Source organism: Cyprinodon tularosa, unplaced genomic scaffold (assembly GCF_016077235.1).
Source record: "Cyprinodon tularosa strain WSP-4 unplaced genomic scaffold, ASM1607723v1 ctg70, whole genome shotgun sequence".
NCBI lineage: Eukaryota > Metazoa > Chordata > Actinopteri > Cyprinodontiformes > Cyprinodontidae > Cyprinodon > Cyprinodon tularosa.
Genome location: NW_024039452.1, coordinates 519,512 through 540,979, shown reverse-complemented (window position 1 = coordinate 540,979; position 21,468 = coordinate 519,512). Strand labels below are relative to the sequence as shown.

The 21,468-nt window shown below is 37.9% G+C and overlaps 1 protein-coding gene and 1 non-coding gene across 4 annotated transcripts in view; both read right to left on the bottom strand.

Annotated features, from left to right (window-relative positions):
* The window catches only part of kirrel1a (kirre like nephrin family adhesion molecule 1a), a 67,789-nt gene extending 55,387 nt beyond the window's left edge, over positions 1-12,402 (bottom strand). For 2 of the 3 annotated variants that reach the window (XM_038268405.1, XM_038268407.1), the window contains exon 1: positions 12,111-12,401. In XM_038268405.1, coding sequence (XP_038124333.1) covers positions 12,111-12,156 — 46 coding nt within the window. In that variant the 5' untranslated portion in view covers positions 12,157-12,401. Of the gene's footprint in view, positions 1-12,110 lie in introns of all 3 variants that reach the window. The other variant, XM_038268406.1, reaches the window with a different exon arrangement.
* Positions 12,403-14,893: 2,491 nt separating this feature from the next.
* Positions 14,894-14,967, bottom strand: trnar-ucu. The gene has a single exon. It is a non-coding gene; the product is annotated as a tRNA-Arg (tRNA).
* Positions 14,968-21,468: the final 6,501 nt, after the last annotated feature.

Below are 21,468 nucleotides of genomic sequence, written 5' to 3'. Positions count from 1 at the left end.
GCCACGGAAATGGTGTTTTTAAACACATTGGTCTCCTTTGTTGCCCATTAACATGAGGGAGGCGCTCTGAGAATGTGAACCCTGTCATCGGCAGAGCTCCCCGAGGCAGGTGTTCACTGAGGAGGGAGCTAAAGCCTGGCGCATGAGTAAATACTGCCAGTGGATGGCGACAGCGTACAGCTATGATTCTGAATGGTGACCAAGCCCAGTGCAAAAATATTTTTGACACCCCAAAAAGGACTAATAAACACTATCAGGATGAGCGTTCGGCTTGTATAGCTTTAATTTAACCTGAGCATGATGTGAAAACTAAAATCAGACTGCCCGTTACTTTTGTGAAGATAATGCTGTTATTAGGATATAGCTGGAGAGCTATGAGGGTGTAAACATTTCTGTATATATGATTAAAGGGACACGGGTGCAGCGGTGGACCGTGAGACGTATATACAGAGGTCTTAGTCCTCGACGCAGCTGCCCCAGGGTTGAATCCTGACCCAGAGACCTTTGCTGAATGTCTTCCTTCTCTCTCTCTCCACCCTGGTTTCTGACTCTACTACAAAATGAGGCCATTTGTGCCACACACACACATACAAAATAAAAATCAGAGGACATTCATCCATTTTAAATACCCACATACCCATTTGGGTGGTGGGGGGGTTATCTCCTGGAATTAATAACCGTTTCATCGTAATAATTAACATATTTTATCATTTTTGAGTAACAGGGGCAATTGTCGCTTTTTTTCCAGTTCAAGTAAATGGAAATTGATTGTGTTCTACATTTTTGTGTAACCGTGTTTTTAAATTTGTGTGAGATGCTGGTGTTTTTGTTATGATATTCTCTCTCCCACACGAAAGCAAACTTTCACCCAACTCACCCCATCTCCTCCCTCATTCTCAGTTTAGGGGAGTGGCGGCATGGTGGTTAGGGTATAGAGCTCGGAATCCTGAGGTTCTGAGTTCGAGCTCCACTCTTTCATCGACTCAACCTGAGCACTTACAGCACTGAAAAAACAATCTAAAATGATAAAAAAAATGTCTTAAAAGGAGTGTGCCGTAATTTTCGGACTATAAGCCGCACCTAAATATAAGCCGTAGAAGCTAAATTGCACGATTTGTATATATACAAGCCGCACCGGACTATAAGTCGCAGGTTTTTTATGTTTAATTACCATATGATTCGTACACAGAGAGGATTGTTGGGAAAGAGGCAACTGTTTGGGGAAGCTCCTATTTATTAACATTTCAACACAATTGAATTGAGACAATTCTTCCTGCTGGCGTCTCCAACGTCTCACCATTGACTCGTTGATTCCAAGGTTACATGCAGCGGTTCTATTTCATTCGTTTATTGCCAAATTGACAGCCTTTAACTTAAAAGCTGCATCATATGCATTTCAACGTTTGTTTTCCTTAATGAGGGTGTCACAAAAACTGTCTTGCGCCCGCAATGTCCGTCTTTCTCGGAGTCTGCCTCCGCAGGACATCCGCATTCCCGCGCACGCGGCTACTTGTGTGTTGAAGCAATTGCGACATCAACATGGTGGATGGTAAAATCCATAGATTTAGGTACCGTATTACCCTAGTGGCAGTTAGCTGTAAAACTCTATAGATAAGCCGCATTGTTATATAAGCCGCAAGGTCGAAAAAAGGGGAAAAAGTCACTACTTATAGTCGGAAAATTACGGTATTTACCATTCATTTGAGTAGGTGAATAAGATTATCTGCCAAGGGGTGGAGCATTTTTACTCCTAAAAATAGAGAATTAGATGTTATACACTTGAAATAAGAGACTGGAGTCAATTTTTTTCTTATTTTAAAAGTAAATTGTCTTATTCCATTCCTAAGGGGTTGACCCGTTCGTCCGTTTCAATTTGCACGTTTTCTAAATAAAAAGAAGACTTTGTTGGGCTACTGTATAAAGCTTCGAACTCAACGATATTTCTGACATTTTTAATTGAAAAAGAGTGGATTGTTTTTTAACTTTTTTAGAATTCCATTGGCAATGTGTCTATTCAATTCAAGAAAAATTACTTATTTTGAGAAAAGACGACTAACTTAGATCTGTATTTTTTTGCAGTGAGGCAGGCGAACATGTTTGCTTCTGCCCTATCAGTAGAAAGAGAACCAATTTTTGTATGATCAGACGGAATGTTTTTCCTGGTCAGAGTGTTTTCTTTTTCCTCCACAAAAGGGGCGGTGGATCAGAGCAACATTTCTGGGTCAATTGAAAAATCAATATACTATGGAGAGATATGAACATCACCTCCAACATAAAGAAAAGCATAGCATACATAATCCTGATAAGAACCCTTTAACTATGCTGAAATAAGTGTATTCGCACTTAAAATAGCATTGTATACGTTTTAGCCATGGTGGAAGCTAGGACTATCCCCTCAAACACCAGACGTCATTAGACGTTAGTTTTTAGGCTATATCTTGTCGGTACATGATAGTCTTGATTTAGACCAGAAATAGCTGTTGAGTTCTGTCAATCTGATATCATCCCACTTTAGTCCAATAATAAAAAAGACCTTGCAAACCCAGTTTTTAACGTCTTTTCAACTATCTGAAAATTGCGGCTTTTCACCTTTCACTTTTCAACCAAATTTAGACGTGGTTTGGACATAAATCAGGTCATCATTTTAATGTCTTTTCAACCTAATTTTGCTTGGTGGGGTAAGTTCCATGTTTGGCATACCTGAAAGCGACTAGCCAGACGGATTTACACGAGGCATAAATCAGAATTGCACTCAAATTGGACTCTACCTGCTCCTTGTCTGACTAATATGCTATACACACAGCGTTAATTAGTCTAGCTGGCAAGGCTAGAAAGCAACTAATAGCACAGAACTGTCATAAAATCTAAAGTCTAAAGTCTCCCTCTGTGTTCTGAAATCTGTAAGCAGACCATTTTGAAGCAACAGAGTAAGAAGCCATGCAGTTACTTTTAAAGACAAGACCACATTCACCCCTCTAGATTCAAACCACTGATCTCTATTTATTCACTGGATTGCTGATAGCCCGTTGAAGTGAAGCCACCGGCGGCCATATTGGTACACCCCAGTTAGACTGGTCATAGTGTAAACAATATGTGCACTACAGCATCGAGCAATGAAGATGTTCTCATTTTCAATGGGGCTTAAGACTTTTAAAATAAAGATAAATTCATCACTTTGACACACACTTGCTGTTGCATAGCGTAAGTAGATTAAGTTTAACTTATATTAAAAAAAAGGTACATCACATTGCATAATCAGTATGAAGTCAATGAAGTATTAAATATCATACAAATCCATCAGAATAAAATTAATTTAATTTAAAGGAGTATAATAATACAGATGTGCCAAAAGTGCTAAATTGATGATGTACATGTAATATACATGTATTGATAACATTGTTGTGGTAATTCAATAATACATATAAGATTTTACATGAACACTGAATTACAAGTACATGTCTTTTAAAGCTATAGTATTTTCCTATTTGCAAATTATGCATGAATGACACAATATAATTTTATGCTTTGTCTGTGCATTAGCCTTTTAAAATGTTTGAGTTGCTTTTTGTATATGTTTTAGCACATGACTTCATGAAATGAGAAATAAAACAAAACCTACAAAAACGACAGCATCATCCACTTAATAAAGAATTACCACATTGACATTTCACAGTGAATTACTTTCTATTTACTCTACTTACTAGTTTCGAATGTTGGACACAATGTCATTGGCTACCTTAGTCAATGTCTTCGAGTCAGTCCGAGATAGCCAGACTATGCAACATACTAAACTATGGGATACTTCGGGGTATATATGGATTTTCTTGGTTAGCACATCCACCGCCTTAAAAATTACCTGTGAAACATCTTTCCACAGCTGGCAAAATGCTTGATTTTGCACTTAAATGCTACACACATAGGCATTTTTATGGCACTTCTCCATGGGAGTGGGGAGTACCAATATGGCAGCATGAAGCCTTTTTTTGGGGCTATCAGCAATCCAGTGATTCAAACCTTAAACTGAGAGGCAAAAATATGTCTGACAGATCATCGATTCATGCCAAATGCTGCAGAGTGAGTTAAAAATAACTTTATATATTTCAAATGAAAGTAACACTTGGGTCAAAAGTTACACAGTGTTGCTTTAATTTGAGTAGGTAGGTAAAATTTACCTTGCAGGTAAGATGAATTGTTGCGAAGTTTGTGAATTCAAATGTTTAAAACCAATGAAATGCAGTGACATGTGTGAGGTCAACCCGAAGAGGCAGACTGAAGAGAAACAAACATGGTTGTTTGGTTTTAGCAGGAATACCCTCTATATATAAGCTAGTGTTGTCACGATACTAAACTTTTCAACTCGATACCGATACTAAGTAAAATATTCGATACCCGATACCCTTTTCGATACCACAAGAATAAAAACAAAGACTCTAAAATTCAACAGAAATATTTTCATTAATAAAAAAATACAAGAAATAAATAAAAAACAATAAGAATAATATTTTGAGGTTGTATGCTGTGCACAATATTAAGCAAGTTTGATATTAAGCAAGTGCATTTTCCACTATTCTGCACTTTAGATGGCTGTATCGATACTTTTGAAAATGAGTATTGTATCCGGATACAACGTTTCAGTATCGATACTTTTTTGAGTATCGATACTTTTGACAACCCTAATATAAGCAAATGGTCACAATATGTGCTTCTGTGGATGGGAAAGATATTTGCACGTTCCTTTGACCGGATTTGGTAAGAGTTTGTTTTATCAGTTAACCCCAATAGTTGTGAAAAAAATCAAGAATGCGTTAAGTCACAACTGCTGTGATTGGCTAAAAGCTTGACATGGGAGGCAGGTGTCGCTTGGTGCTTTACCCAATTAAAGGAATTATACTGAATATTCCTTCCAAATCCAAAGCCTTTTCAGATGGATACATTCAAACAGAACCATCAGTCTGGTTTATGGCAGGTTATGGTAAAAATACCAATGGATTAAAATTTTTGAACCTAAAACACGAAGTAAAAAAAACATTTTAATTATCTTTTACACTTACACTCAAAATATACACTTCTCCAAGAAATTTTCACTTATTTTTCTGATCAGTTTTTGCTGTGGGGCCCACAATCAGGCTTTAAAACCTTATAGAATGCCTTCAATGGCTGGACTTCCAATTTTTTTGGGCCTTGAAGCACATTTTCCATCAACTTGAGATGACTTGCAAAAATGGAAATTGGGTAAAATCTCATTTGCATTTCAGACCAAGAACAGGCAGCATTGAAGAGAGCTCTGCTCGAGGTTACGGCATTAAGTTGACAGCTGGAAACCTTGAGTGGGGCACGCATCTTCACTGCATTGTTTTAATGACCCGACTTCAAAGACATTGATGACTTTTACCGCTATGGTCAGTCATTAGTCGGCAGCGATTTTAGCCCGCAGGCATAAGAAAGAGAACGACAAGCACTGCATCGCTTTAGTTCGGATGCTGACCCTGATGTTGTTATGGTAAAGGGGGGGAAGATAGATGAAGTGAGTTTGATCTGTGTGCCTCAAAGGCCCTGTCCCTGCTTTGGAGAACCAACTGGGAGAGTGACATCAGCTCCGGCAACATTCCTGGAGAAGGAGGGGGGCGAGGAGGACGAGGAGAAGGAAGAGGAGGAGGAGGAAGGGGGAAAACGGAGAGGAACGAGAAAAAGTATGTCCTAAAAGTTTCTAGATTGCAGATCTAACACCCTCCTCCCAAATGGAGAAACCTAAAATCGCTCAGGTTTGCCAGTTAATTTTGTTTAGTGTCTTTTGCAGTACATGGGTTCCTCTTGCTCATCATGTGCTCCCTGTTTCAATTCATGTGCCTCTCCTCCTATCCCCTCCCCCAACTCATTCCCCCCCCTCTTCTTTCTCTCTCCGCCGACCAAAGGAATGCAAGAACCACATCTGGAACTTATTAGAGAGCCAGTGAGGAAGGGGGAGATGGAAAGAGAAGCAGTAATAGTTTCGTTGGTGGATATTTGGGGCGTGGGTTGGGGGGTGTTGGGGTTAGGGTGTCCAAGTAAAAAAGAAACGGTTGGGTTAGTCCAGCATGGGACAAAAGGGAATGCACTTCGGTAAGCATAAAAAAGGATCATGTTGAGGGAATTGAAGAAGTTTTAGTAAGATTACAAGTGATTAACCTCCAATAGTGGGGTGGGGGATACAGCGCTCCCCCCCCAAACCCCACCCTGCCTGTCGCCTCTGAGCTCGACCACATTCTGTCCCAGCTGAGAGGGCAGCCAGCCCTGATAATGGACCCTTTCTCTGTCCACTCCTCCTCCGCATCCCTTGCTTACTTTCCTCTTTCCTAGTTCGCTTCTCTTTTCACCCCCCCCTCAAACCCCCAAAATGCAATCTTTAAAGCAAACAATTCAAAAGTTAATACTCTCTTTTTTCGGGCTGTACCCACCTGCCCAGCAAGACGGCTTCTCCATGCTGAACCCACCCTCCAAAATGAACCCCAACCAAAACCGTTCCTGGCTGTAAAACCCGGCCAAAACGAAAAAAACCAGAGATCCGGTCCCATGGGATACGGCCTTCCTCCCTACTTCAGGTAATGCTGAACATAAAGAAACGGGTTTCACTTTTTTCCTCCACTTTCTTTTTAAAACTCCGATCACCCCTCCAGCCATTCAAAGACAATCACATTACAGGGGTTTTTAAAAGCGAAACATTCACTTAACAGCAGAAGATGCACACTTCTGATTGGATTTATCTGCGAGCGGCAGTTAGATAATGAAACATCTGCCTCTGTGATTTTCCTTCTCCATAACAGCCGTTCGGGATGCCGAAGCCTTACTTTGAAACAAAGACAAGCATGTCACACACAACTGTGCCAAAGGTTTCTATCAAAAAAAGTACATGATCCCTGACTCCAAACCCAAGCTTTTTCACCGGTTGCTTTCAGTGGCAGAAATAAATATAGGACACTTTTCTGTAAAAGAGAAAAATCAGAATCCTGTTAAAAAAAAAAAGTTACCAAAACTAACTTTATTAACTTGTGGGGATTTCCCTGATTTAGCTCCAACATAACAGCTAAAATTCCCCTTTCATGTCACCCCAAAGCACACCGAGAAGATTCAGCACCAGAAAAAAATGCTTAGTTAGCCAAGAAGAGCAAAGTTCTCCACTTTCAAAAAAACTATGCATTGTTCTGGAACCGTTTATCCAGCTGGGGAACCAGAAAATGTTAGATCTTTCAAAGATGATACAACTTATTCACACATTCTTTTCCTCCTCTTTCCCTGCTTTTCATTATTTTTAAATATATATTTTTAAAGTATTTCAACCAATCCAAGTATTTCAACTTCTTATTGACCAATTTTAACTCCACAAAAACTATGTTTTTGTTGCATAACATGTCTCTGTCAATTGTGTAAAATTAAGCGTATTGAGATCAGATACAATCGTACTTACACTCAAGTTCAAACTAGGCCTGAAAATTGGATTAATTGTAAAAATTGACTTTTTGAAATAATCGTCAACTAATATAGTAATGAATAATCGTTAACGGGAGTGTGTAGAGACTCTAAAATGTGCCTTTAGCTAACAGAGCAACCCACCTTAAGTAGCAATTATAGCAAAAATGTAAAAAGATTAAGGTTGCAACTATCAATTATTTTGCAAATTAAATAATATGTCGCAATTTTTTTTTTTATTAATTAATTATATTAAAAGATTCCTTAAAGAAGACTTTTTACGAAATGAAACCAGGTGAAACTTAAACTTTTTCCACTTGAGGGGTTCTGGATAGAGCATATTGACAAATGAAAATGTTTTTTGTTTTTTTTTTATCTACATGCAAAATTTTTATATATATATATATATATATTTTTTTTTTATTTTTTTTACAATCTTGGTATAATTACTGCTCTGAGTGGGTCGCTTGAGTCTCTAAACTCCATTTAATTATTGATTAATAAATTAGGTCATGACTATTTAAATAATCGATGAATCAGGATTAATCAGATAGTTTCAGCCCTAAATAAATTATGTAAAAAGTTTGTATTTAAGATAAAACAATTTTTTTTCGTCAGTAAATGTATAGTTGTCAAAAAGTTTTAGTTTCAGCTGGTTTAATTTTTAAATAAGTTTTCAGAAACTTTTTGCTATCCTATTATTAATCTTAAAATAATCGTAAGTTGCAGCCCTAGTTCAAACCCACTAGCAGTCAGTTGGATAAAGCCAATCAGTAGAAGGTTATCTATCTAAGAACGAACAGTTGATATAATCAGGTCTTTCATTTTTGCAGCAACTCGTTCCCCTGACAAAGCATGCAGTGAAAGTGGAAAGCAACCACTCCATTTTAACAGGAAGAACCCTCACACAGAAACGCCTTTATTTGTAGGGTAATGTTAAATGAGGAAGTTATGTCCCCTTGAAGGCAGTTGCGCCTCTGGACTTCCCTTCCGGTTCTTTTCCTGGGAGCAAGTTATTTACTACTCTTAACTCAAACTGGGTAAAACTGTAACAAAGTAACAATGCACATGATGTATTAAGAATAAACCTAACAGTACTAAAGTAGCAACATTTACTGCTCAGGTTAAATTTTCCAGAAGCATTATCAGAGCAAGACCTCCCAGGTCAGGATTTTGCTATATGTGATAGATTGTGGCGCACCAACAATTCCCTTTAATGACTCCTCTTTCAGAGACATAGACAAGTATGGGGTATTGCAGGTATTGAACCCAAACGAGCCCAAAGGGGTGGACACGGTTCAATTTGCATGTTTTCTAAGCCAAAACAAGGCTTTATCTACGGTCCACTCTATAAAGCTTTGAACTCATCGTTATTTTAGGCATTTTCAATTGAAAAAGCTTCCTGGATGGGAAGCGAAACATCTTCAAACTTGGAAACAAAGTCCAGTGGATTTATTTTTTACTTTTTTGAAAGTTAAACTTGATGTATTCAGTGTTATTCTGGCAATATATACAAATTCCTGAATTAGCTACGAAAGTAGAGTTAAAGTATGTTGCATTTCAATTTTGTTTCAGATGACTTCTCCCATTAGCCCACCACCGTGCTGGAAATCCAAAAGGAGCAATGTTTTTACTGGTCCCCTTATGTTTGACTCATTCCTAGTTGTAAGCATTCAAGGGTTTGTCTAACAGCTCTGCTGTTACCTATTTACACAAAGGACATAAAACACAGCGTTAGGGGTGCGAGGATTCATCACTGAGGTGTCGAATGCAGCTAAGATTTTACTTTCCTCATTGCTCTGACAAAAAGCAATCTAAGCATGTTTACTAAAAATACACAGGAATGTGACTTCTCATTTTTTTCTAAAATATATGTTTATCAAATATTTGTTGCATTATAGTTTCAACTGATTTAGACTGTGATGAATGGCTACATTTTAGAGAATCTACTGAATGTTTACGCTGATATCAGAGTCTGTACAGCTTTGACCTGATAATAAAAAAAATTTCCAGTTGAATCTAAAAGCTAAAACGTAATTATATAAAATTATTTAGACAAAGGTTGCTGTGATAAAGACCATTAGCTGCAAAACAGGGATATCTAAACAATGTCTTGATGATTGACAGAAGCTATATTTGAGCTAATGACTTCAGCTATGATTAGCATTAGCACAGTTAATATGGCTAAAAAAAATATACATTTTTCTGGAACTTTCTTTTCTCCTTTCTGTGGCAGCCAACCAGCCCACCAACTTTAAGTGGTTTTACTCGATGCAGTCAACCAGGTTTCCTTATATAAAAACTTTTAAGCAATCTGACTCTATGGTTCAAATTAATTCTCTGTTGTGTTAAAAGATGATATGTATTGTAAATAAACTAAATTAAAATTAACTTTGCCAAATGTGCCCTTTTTTAAACATCCTCCAATGCAAATGGATGTTGGGAGCTCAAAAAGACAAAAAATAAACCAGCGACCTTGCACTTCTATGTTTATCCTTCCTGTTATCTGATGAAAGTCTTGCTCTCTCTCACTCTGTTGCACCCTGAATTAACCTGGAGCCGTCATCCTTAGACTTCATTTTTAATGATCTTTCCGATACTGGATTTTGCTAACTTTTGGTCATCCTCACAAAGTGCCATTATCCATAATGAGAAATGATATCAGTTCCTGGTAGCACTCAGTATGTCTATGCTCCCATATCAAAATAGAGATAATTCTTTTTTAAAAACCAGCTGAAATCAGTGACAGTATATGAAATAAATCAGGAAGACGTAAGAATTTAATTAGAGGTAAATGCCAAGCTCACATCAGCTGATTTATTATGATGCTTTTATAATGTTCCTTTTCATATGAGCTATTTACTGCCCCCTCTGACTCATTAACAAAGCAAACTGAAACCATTAAATCTGACCACCAACCCCCTTTTTCAGACAGTGTAAAAATCTCTCCAAATGTGTCTGACTTTATCCAATCTGTAGATATTTTTGTAAGCTTAATGCAGGGGGAAAATCCATTAAGGTGTATGATTCACAGCTTTGCTGTGTGACTCAGAACAGGAGCCTAGAGAATCATCCTGGCTGCAGCAGATCATGGCCTGGGTCTGCACCAGGTGTCAAATGGTCCAGCTGCACAAGATCAGGCCTCAGTCCGACTCAGCACTTTAAGTGGACTGCCGTCCGTTAAGTCCAGCCCTGTGGACATAAGGCTTATTGGTAAGTTGAGGGGGAGAGTTTTCAAAGATTGATTATGGAGTAACATTTAAGAGCTTGAGAGTTACTAGTGATGATCATATGTAGAAACAAGGAGATACTGAAGGAAGCCACTAAAACAGAGACACAACACTAGCAAGCACTGTCTTTAAATAAGGCGTTCTGATACATCAAAGCTTTAATTAGCACCTCCGCTAATAACCACCTAATTATTAAGAGACAATTACATATGTGCAAATTAGAGGCCAGGTTATGGTGTTTTCCTGGTTTAATAAAGAGATGAGAGCCTGGCTACGTGGACCAGAAGAAGAAGGAGTTTAATGCCACTCATTTGGAGATTTATTGTAGAGCTATATTATTTCTGTAGCCCAGAAAAAAAGGAAATGGACATAACAGTTGAGATTTTACACATCAGTGTCCAAGGCAGCATTTTCATATTAATATATGGAGGAAGACCAGTTTGGATGAATACTTTTGTGTATAAGAACACATATTGGAGCAATAAAGAGATTACAGAGTCATAAAGGAGCAATGAGACACAAAAGGATGAACGTGTACAGAGGCTGAGCTTCAGCAAACTAGGGGATCTGAAAAGCCTGGCAGACATGGTGACATCATCTCTTTCTATACCTTGCCATCCCTGAACACGCACACCCCCTACCTATGATGGAGTGGTCGGTGGTCCAGTCAGCGTGCACGCTCCCGGCTGGCTGTGGTGTACAATGAGGTGAAATAAAAAAAGGAAATATGCAGATGTAGCTCAATCAAACAGGTAGCTAGGGGAAAATGACAAGCATCATTTCCTCCCATCTCAGCCTCCTGTCTCCTAGCAACAAGGGCTCCAGCTGTGACTGTCATAAAGGAATAAATAACCTACCTGACAGCCCATTGTGTAAAGAAGGTACATAAATTGGGGAGGGTGAGAGAGCCAGATGTAATGGTGGTGCCTTTTGTGCACAGGGTGAAACCAAGGCTCACAGGTAGGAGCCATGGGGAGGAGGATACAGGCTTCTGATGGGTGTTTTTATTTATTGGAGCTGGTTAGCAGGAGCCGCTGTCTGTAGTCAATCACTGTCATTCCGGGCACGTCCTCATCGCCTCACATCACCGGCCGTCTTAAAAACAGCACGCGGACGGCTTCGCTCACGTGCACAAAGGTCATTTAGGCCAGTGCGCGCGCTGGAATAGAAAGTCCTGTCCAGCGCATGCACGCGCCCACGTCGACCGCAAATTTAGACGTGCCCGAGACATTTGTGGAAATAAAATGACCAAGTTAACACACCGTTCTGGGTGGCTGAACGTGCACGCGCAACGGCACGCGCTAAAGGTGATCCATCGCTGCGACGCCTATATGGGAATGCTGAGAAATCCTATAAAATGCTTCAGGATAGAAGCCTGGCTTATTGTTACATCAGGTTACATTAGCGATGGAAATGTAATCCGACATGCAGCCTTACCAGAGTGGAGACCGAACGCCAAACTCAGGAGCAGCAGCCTCTGCATGGTTCAACCGACCAATAAGTCCGTTAGTGGCTCAGACCTCCGTGAGGACGGCATCAAAAAGCGAGAGTTTGCTGACTTCTAACAATGACTTAGAAAAAACAACAACTAAAAATTCAAGCGGACCTCCTCCACATCTGACCCTCTGATTCGGTTCGGACTCGCTGGCGGTTACACCATTTCTATAGGTCCCAGTTTCTTCCCTTGTATCTTTTCACCTCTGCTCTTCAGCGACAGTCCGTTTTCTACTAGAGTCTGCTTACAGCAATGACCGCTTCTACTTCCTTTCTTGGATTTCAAAATAAAATCAACTGAGCCTGGTTCTGCTGGAGGTTTCTTCCTGTTAAAAGGGAGTTTTTCCTCTCCACTGTCGCTACAAGCATGCTTAGTTTGAGGGATTGCTGAAGAGTCAATAGTTGCAATCAACTGGTTTTCCTTAGATAGAAAACTTTTAATCAATTTGACTGGTTGAACTGTAAAGTGCCTTGAGATGACATGTGTTGTGAATTGGTGCTATATTAATAAACTGAATTGAATTGAATTCACTTCAGTTTATTTTAAAGTAGTGCTAGATAATAATAATAATAATAATAACAATAATAATAATCAATGGCGTGACGACACAAAAATATTCAAAAAAGCAACATTATCTGGGTGGGCCCCATATGAAGTACAAAACTCTGGATTACCCCTAAAAGTCGTAGTGTAAAAAATAAAATACTCAAATTCATCGTTCTTTAAAGATCTTTATTGCGGTTTGAAACATATGTGCGTATTTTATGATATGAGCGTATTTTTTTTTACCAACCATCTGATGAACTATACACAGTTATTAACATAGTAATTAAAAGTAGCTACTACTGTCTGCTTTGCTATTGGTCACCATCATGTCTGACATGTGTTGGGGTATAAATAAGGTCCAGTCAATCGTGTTAAAATCAGGTGGGTTTTAAGAGGAAATTTTCGCACCATTACGTCTGCAATCAGACGTCCTAGTCCACAATTGTGAAGTGAGCCTATCAGGTGTCAGTGACGGGGCCCCAAAGAGGTTGGGGGGCCCTAAGCAAATACAGCCTCTACTTACCGATATTTACGCCATTGATAATAATAGTAGTAGTAATAATAATAAAAAAGAAAATCTAGAGTATAAATTGGCTACATTTAAAGGAGGCACACAGAAAACAGGAAAAATTGTGATAACATAAAACACAACACAATAAGAAAAATGTAATAATGCTGGATTCACTAATGACCTAGATGAGAATAGGTGAATCTGCAGATATGACAACTGTCCAAAAGTCCATTTAAAAAAAAAAAAACATAAAAAAATAGGATCTAAAGTCTATTCTAAAGTCCTTACATTGGCTCCCCCTATCACAGTTTCTGCATTTTTCATTTATTTTATTTTGCTTGCTTTGATTCTGTTTTATTTTCCTATATTTTAATCATGTAAAGCACTTCGCATTGTCTTTGTACTTAACTGTGCTATACAAATAAACTTGCCTTGCCTTGCCTTGCCTAGAGGAGTGAAATAAGGTTCCCCTAACGTAATCGCGCTCTACTTCCGGTGTCGTATTCGTTATTTCTGACTTGACGTCATATTCTCATTAGCAGCACATTCCTTTCCTTCTCATACACAGAACTGCCTTAGTTTTTCCCCCTTTTCTTAAAAAACTATGCGGAGGACGCTAACAAGTTTTAAGAATGAGTAAATGAACACAAATACACACAAATTCTAAACTATGTTTATTTGGATATGACACGACTCATTTAGTGCAATTCGATGCCTAACCTGGCATCATGGATGGAGAATAACAGCATTAGAATATGTATAAGTTATATACTGCCCGTTAAATTAACTGAATATTACTTTATAAGAAAGGAAGAGGAACATGGTGTATTCCAGCTGATATGGACTTTATTAAGGTGACGTCAGGATAATAAAATGGCTCCAGGCATATAATGGATAGATGGGTTTTGTCTTTATTCGAGGTATGTTAATGTAGGCTGTCCTGATGGCTGGAGCTGTCTCACATACTGTCACATCTCAGCGGGTCGCCTCAATTTAACTCCCTCCCAGATACCGCTGCTGGAGCGCCCCCTAGCGTCACTGCACCCTACATAGCAATTTCAAATGTCCTCCTGTCTACAGGATGAAGACATCCATGGTGTCTGCATATCCCTACGCACACGGAGAGCAAGGTATCATAGGTGAGTTCTGACAAGTGAGGGGAATTTAGTAAACCTGATCTAAACCTGAACAAACCCCTCAGTCGAATGAAAATGCATTTTTTTTAGCCACGGATAAAACTTTCAGAGATAGGTTAAGAATAAAGTTTAAAGTAAAAGAAAAAACAATGGCATATCCCATGGCTACAGAAACTGTTATTTATTTCAGCAGAAGCTATTTTAATTATTTTACAAACAAAAAATAACAAAATTAATCCAGCACTCTGTCTCTGGTGAGACAGACAATTTGTTGTATATTGTGCTCTATGTCATTATAAAAGGTTGTGTACTGTATGCATGGTGCATTCTTTTTTTTTTTTTTTTTGTATTTTTATCATAATTTGAAAAAAATGTATGGAGAGCTAGACTACAACGCTGTAATGCAGAAAAAAGGAAGATGGGTTGTATGTTCGAATACGACCAAAACCGTCATTTCAAGGACCATCTTTTTAGAGAAAGGAAAACAGACAAAAAAAGTCGCAGATCTGCCATGTCGGCATACAGAGTGACCCATCTCTGCCGGGACTCGAACCCGGAGCCTCTGGATTAGAAGTCCAGCGCGCTATTCCATTGCGCCACAGAGACTGCGCCAAAGAAAAATGGAGGCAACACAGTTTAGCATCCTCACTGAGCCCTGTATCTGCGCAGCATCAGGACCATTCTCAGTTGCCATGTTGGTACTACTCATATCGGCCACTAGAGGGAGCCATCGTGGAAGGTGTTAGAGAGGAGGCTGGCTAATGTGGAAAAGGAAGTTGTTTAAGCAGATGTAGGGCATTTCAATTTGGAAGGTCTTTAAATATGATTTACCTTTATTAAGCGAGCTTGTTGTTTGTTGTTTATGAACAACTGGATACATGTAAAATATGTATCCAGTTGTCTGAACAACTGGATACATATTTTACATGTATAGACATCAGGATACAATGTGTTAAGACCTGTTCCAGTCACTTTGGATACTTTAAACAAATATATTAACAAATTAACCACTTTTATCACAAGTTGTAGTAAACAAAACTACTAATACTGTTTTATAATACAAGCTTTTAAACTAATTTGATTTTTTTGTATACTTGCCAGTTTTTCACTTGAAGTTAGAATGTCAGCCTGGAAATCTTTCAAACGTTTTACAGAAATGAGGAAGTGAATACCAAAGCATTGAGTCAGAAGTGGCTTCTTCCACATAGTGTTAGTTTGATGGATATGTACTGTAGGTCATGTGCCTGTCTGGAGAAGATAAAGCTACAGAAATGTATCTATAAGTGCATCAGATAAAGTCCTTAGATTGTAGAAACAGTCATCAGGTGAACAAGTGCTGTTAAATTTTTTTGGTTTAAATAGTTTATTTGATTAAGACGTTTCTAAAGAGTGGAATGATTACAATATTATAAAAATAATAATAAAAAAAGAATTTAGGCACATGTTTTAATTTACTGTAGATGTTGTACATTTGACATCCACATTTTTCAGGTTCAGGAAAATATGGTACTATAAATTGTGTAATTTTATATTCATAAAACAATATATACAATATTTTATCACAGAAACAACTACATAGTAACTAGAACTACATAAATAAATAAAAAAATACATTAGTAAGTATAACTAAATATGTAGTTCTCTCCAGAAAGAACTACCTATGTTTTTGTTTTTCTGGGATGGATCATATTAAATAATTTAACCCTCATTCAGTGTCTACCGTAATAGAAATCATGTATGACACCCTTTTTCAGCCTCAAATCATATTTAGTGACTTTTACACACATATTTCATAAACATCAGGGTTTTTTTTGGGTCAATTTGACCACAGACTGTTTTAGCTGCATAAAACACAAGGAAAAAACTATATTTTACACACCACCATTAGTCATATTTCTTGTTATTACACTGACATTCATTCTTTATTGTTAAATGGGGCGACAGTGGCATTGAATGTAGGAGTTTGCCCTGAAATCGAAGGGTTGACGGTTCAAACCCCGACTCCGACTTTCATTGTCGTTGTGTCCTTGGGCAACACACTTCACCTGCATCGTCTACTGATGGTGGTCAGAGGGCCCGGTGGCGCCAGTGTACGGCAGCCTCGCTTCTGTCAGTGAGCCCCAGGGCAGCTGTGGCTACAATGTAGCTTACCACCATCAGTGTGTGAGTGTGTGTGTGAATGGGTGAATTAATGTAGTGTAAAGCGCTTTGGTCAAGTCTCCTAACTTGAATAAAGGCGCTATATAAGTACATGCCATTTACCATTTAAATCTTGTCCTGGATTCCAATAACTCTACTGGATTGAGCACTGGAAAAAAAAAATTTAATCTAGATGAGCCATTTTTTTCCTTAACCCTGTAATGCCAAATGTATCATATTTGATACATACGGTTTCTGAAATGTTTTGCGTCTGACACCTTTTGCATAATTTAATGGTAAAAACTTTGCTCAAAATCCTATTGTACACAATCAGATATACCTGATAACAGAGGGCAGAAGACTACACAGAAAATAATCTTGACTTATCGCATAGTAATAAATTATTAATAACAAAAATGTATTTCTGTTTTTTCTTTTTGCATATTTTGTTCAAAGGCCAAATAAGGACTTCAAACAAAAAAAAAAAAGTAATTTTCTGTTTTGTTTTATTCTTGGATCGGGCTTTAAAGGGTTAAAATAAGTGCTTTTTTGGTATGAGGATGCAAAAGAGACAATTGCCAATGGAATAAGACAATTTACATTTAAAATCAGAAAACATAATTGCCTTATCTTATTTTATTTTTTTTATATTTTATTTCAAGAGTAAAATCCTCCATTGGGAAACTATCTCATTTACCTGCTCAAATTAAGTGTAAATACACGTAATTTAATACATTTTTACTTATTTCTAGATCATTTTTCCAGTGAAATTCTGATTTTCAAAGTATTTCCTCTGAGTGCCCTATAAAGGGTTAATAGTTCACAGGATATGAAGAAAAAGAAATTTCTGCTGTGGAGAATAGAAAATATTTCCATAGCAATATAGATATCTCACAAAGTTAATGGTGTAGTTGAGCCATAAACTCTACAGGCTCATTAAACCTGTAGAGCAATCCTCAGAATCTTTCTCTCTGCTCAACGGAAATAACTTCTGAGCAAAGGCATTCTGTGAATGAGGTGACACAACTTTTTCACCACTAAACTGAAAGAAGAGAATGCGTTTCAGAGAAAAGTCAGCAATAAGGAGAAAGTAGGTATTGAGGAAGCCTCCTCTAGACGTTTTAGCGATTTAAGATATCTCTAATTATATTTTGACTAGTCAAAATACCTATTCGAGATATCTCTAATTACATTCTGACTAGTCGAAATGACCTCAGATTTACCATAAACTTGTATAGAAATGTCAATTTTAGATATATCGAGAATAAATCACTGACTATCTGAACCGAATTTATGTTAAAAAGGCTTGCCATACACTACTGTCACCTACCGGTTGGTGACGTCACGGTGCGGTATCGGCTATTGATTAAGTCCCAGTGCTGTATCTGGTGTTTGTCACAACGCGCTATTATCCAAGTCATCTTGAAAACATTCTTACTCAAAATGCTGAATAAGATGTGTCTAGTAGTTCCCATTGATTTTGCTTATAAAGCGGAGAGAATGGCGCTAGGCTTACCGCACCGTGACGTCACTGCCGGAAGTTGTCAGGAGTGAGGTGTTACTGTAACCTGCGAATTGAGACGCAGCCTGTATTTGGGCAAAAATGGACGCTCCTGGACTCAGAGATCACGATGAAAGTTATTGTTTTTATATTTTAACTCATTAACAATAAATTCATTAAATCACTGCAAACGTATTAGTTTTAGGCATAGATAAGATCCATTATTTGCTGACCAGACTTTTCCTTTCAGGCCTATTCAAGTAGTCACTCAACAGACAGATATCTAGTACCTAACACGTAACAATAGGGTAGGAATTATTATTTCAAATTTCTAAGGTGATATTACCACCAAAATATGTTAGCAAGGTTAAAGATAACAGGAGGGTTAAATCAAAATACATTTTCTCAGTCTAATGTAAGAAAAGGCTACTGCTGTAAATTAATCTTAACATCAAATTAGTTGTAATCTAGTTTAATCTTAATGACCTTAAAAGATTGTATTCTCAGTAACTCAGTATGGTCGATACTCCAACTGAAGTTATTAAAAATGTTCCTCTGGATGTAAAATAAATGTATTTTTGGGTTTATTTGTTGACTTTTTATTCATTTCAATTTAGAGTTCTGAGCAAACATAAGGAAAATCTCAAAAAGGAAGTTCATATATGTTCCACTTTCCATCGAACCATGCTATTTCAATAAGTTTCATTTCTCTCAGAAATGTCATTTTTTCATTTCCAACTGGAAAGTCCCTGTACACCATAATATAGGCTATTTGGCTGCTCAGTTGCCTTTGCTGTTATTAGCAGTCAGCAATTTTTACAAACATTATTTCTTTTTATTATCAGATATCTGACCTTGAGAAGAATAAAAACGTCTCAGGTTTCAGCTTTGCATTTATCTTAGACAACAACTGAAATAGGGTAGCCTTTATCCACCTTGATTTAGTTCCCTTTACACCAAAGAGTTCATGTGCTCATAGTGCCATAATTTACAGAAGTGAAATTACTAAATAGTTTCTAAGGAATTATGTGGTAAAACATTTTTTTCCCAATAGTTTTCATGTAGCACTGCTGCCTTGCAGCAAGAAGGTTCCGGGTCCGATTCCTGACCCAGGCGTCTTTCTGCATGGAGTTTGCATGTTCTCCCTGAGCATGCGTGGGTTCTCCCCGGGTACTCCGGCTTCCTCCCAGAGTCCAAACACATGATTGTTAGGTTAATTGACTTCTCTAAATTCTCCTTAGGTGTGAGTGTGTGCATGAATGGTTGTTTGTCTCTGTGTTGCCCTGCGATGGACAGGCGACCTGTCCAGGGTGGACCCCGCCTCTCGCCCAATGACAGCTGGAGATAGGCACCAGCACCCCTCACGACCCCAATTGGGACTAAGCATGTTTGAAAATGGATGGATGGATAGTTTTCATGTATTACAGAAAACAGCAAGTTGGTTTCTCAACCATTAAGATTACATTCTTTGTCGCTTCATTTAATATTACACTTTTAACTCACTATCTTCCCCGACTGTGTATTATCCTCAGTTTTTTTTCTAAAAAAAAAAGTTACAAGTTAAAATCATTTATAAAAAAAGAGAAACCAGATACTGAACTAACCCAACATAGCACAAGGTGAAAAAAAACAGAAATACATATATAGATATATATTCAAGGTAATTTTATTGAATTGTTTTTGATGGACAAAAAAACCCCAAACATTTACGTTAAAATGTGCTCGGAAGTTATTTTAAAGTTGGTGCATAACATGTTTAACTGATCTGTAACATTAAAAGCTGGAGCTAGCAACTGCTAACAGAGCTTAGCTAAAAAAAACATGGTCATCAACAAGAAAGAAAGGAGAGAGAAAAAATCAATAATAATAATAATAAGTAAACTAGATGAGAAGGATTGTAACTTTAAATGCTGGTGACAGAGGAAAGACTTTCTCCAGATCCAGTGATGCTAAACTTAATGAATGAATTAAACTTTATTGATCTCCACTGGAGAAATCCACTCTCTGCATTTAAGCCATCCACCATTACGTGGTGCCAGGGGCAGTGTGGGATTCTCACTCAGGGACCCAGAGTGGCAGTCTGTGGGAGTGGAGCTTAAACTCAGAACCTATGGATTCCAAGCGCAATTGCCTAACTACTAAGCCATCACTCATTGGCCCCCACCCCCGGCTTGCAGTGCCAAGCAATGCCAGATGCACTCCAAACACACATTTTTTTTTAATCAAACCAATCGTACAATGTTCTATTTCAAAATTAGAGTAATGAAGGTAACAGCTTCAGAGGATCGGAACTTTGTATTGTAGCAGAAAAATCTGGAACACTTGATGCTTAAAAAAAAAAGAAACTCAATGAACATCTTCAGAGGCCCCTTTAGTTTCGGGTGCCCAGCTCTGGATGGAGACGTCTGAACGAGGATTGGTGAGGTAACCATAGATGGTAGACCAAGCAAGATCAACATTGAAGCACCTCATCGGCTAACTGGTCCAAACCATAACAGGCTTATCAATTAGGTGATACAGAAATGTCAATAAATGCTTTTTGGCAGTACTAATACATCAAATGTAAATCCTAGCTTTTTGTAATACTCTGACCATTTTATCATAAGTTTTATTTTTAAATATAAATCACAGAATAAAAAAAAACACATGGTAAACAAAGAAATATGTATCATGTTCTGATAATCAAAGAGAAAAATAAAATCTCCATTAAAAACACAAGAATGGTAGAACAGGGGTTGTGCAAATAATCCCTGATTATTTTCAGAAACTGGCCGTAAACTGCTGCTGGTCTTAAAGGTTACTAAGATAAATGTCAAACATACAGGGAATGTATTTGAAGCACTTTGCTGCCAAACAGATCTTGGAGTCAACAAGGAGTTTTTACATACTTTTACTAATTTGTTAACTAGATTTATATCGCTAATATATGGTATGTTAAAATTTGGCCAAAAATCAGACTGGCAATTTTTTTTCAGCCAAATTGTAATAATCACAAGCATGCAGATGTTCAATTTTTTTTTATGACCTTCAAAGCCTGCTTGTCCAGGGACCATGGCAGCAGAACTTCAATGTTGCGTGGACACATATTTCTATTTGCACTAGAGGTTGGCGGATTGACAATATCGCTACCAATGCTGGTATTGGTATCAAGCACAAATACACTTAACAACAGTTCCCTTTAAGTTCACTTTTTGCATTGTGCTAGCTATATAAGCAAAAAGGGATTTCTTCTTATAGCCTGTACAAATTCTTACTCATATGGGGTCATGGGAAATAAGAAGAGGCTTAAATCAGGGGTAGCCAGGCTTCATTTCTGGAAAATGCTCCTACACCTATCAAGAGGTTCTTAGAAAAAACTGAGCCATTGCACAAAATGAACATGGTGAAAAAGTTGGTCTAATAACTCATGTTTCATGACTCTGTGTACAGAATCCAAAGGAATCTCCTCAGACTTTGAAGCTCTGCTT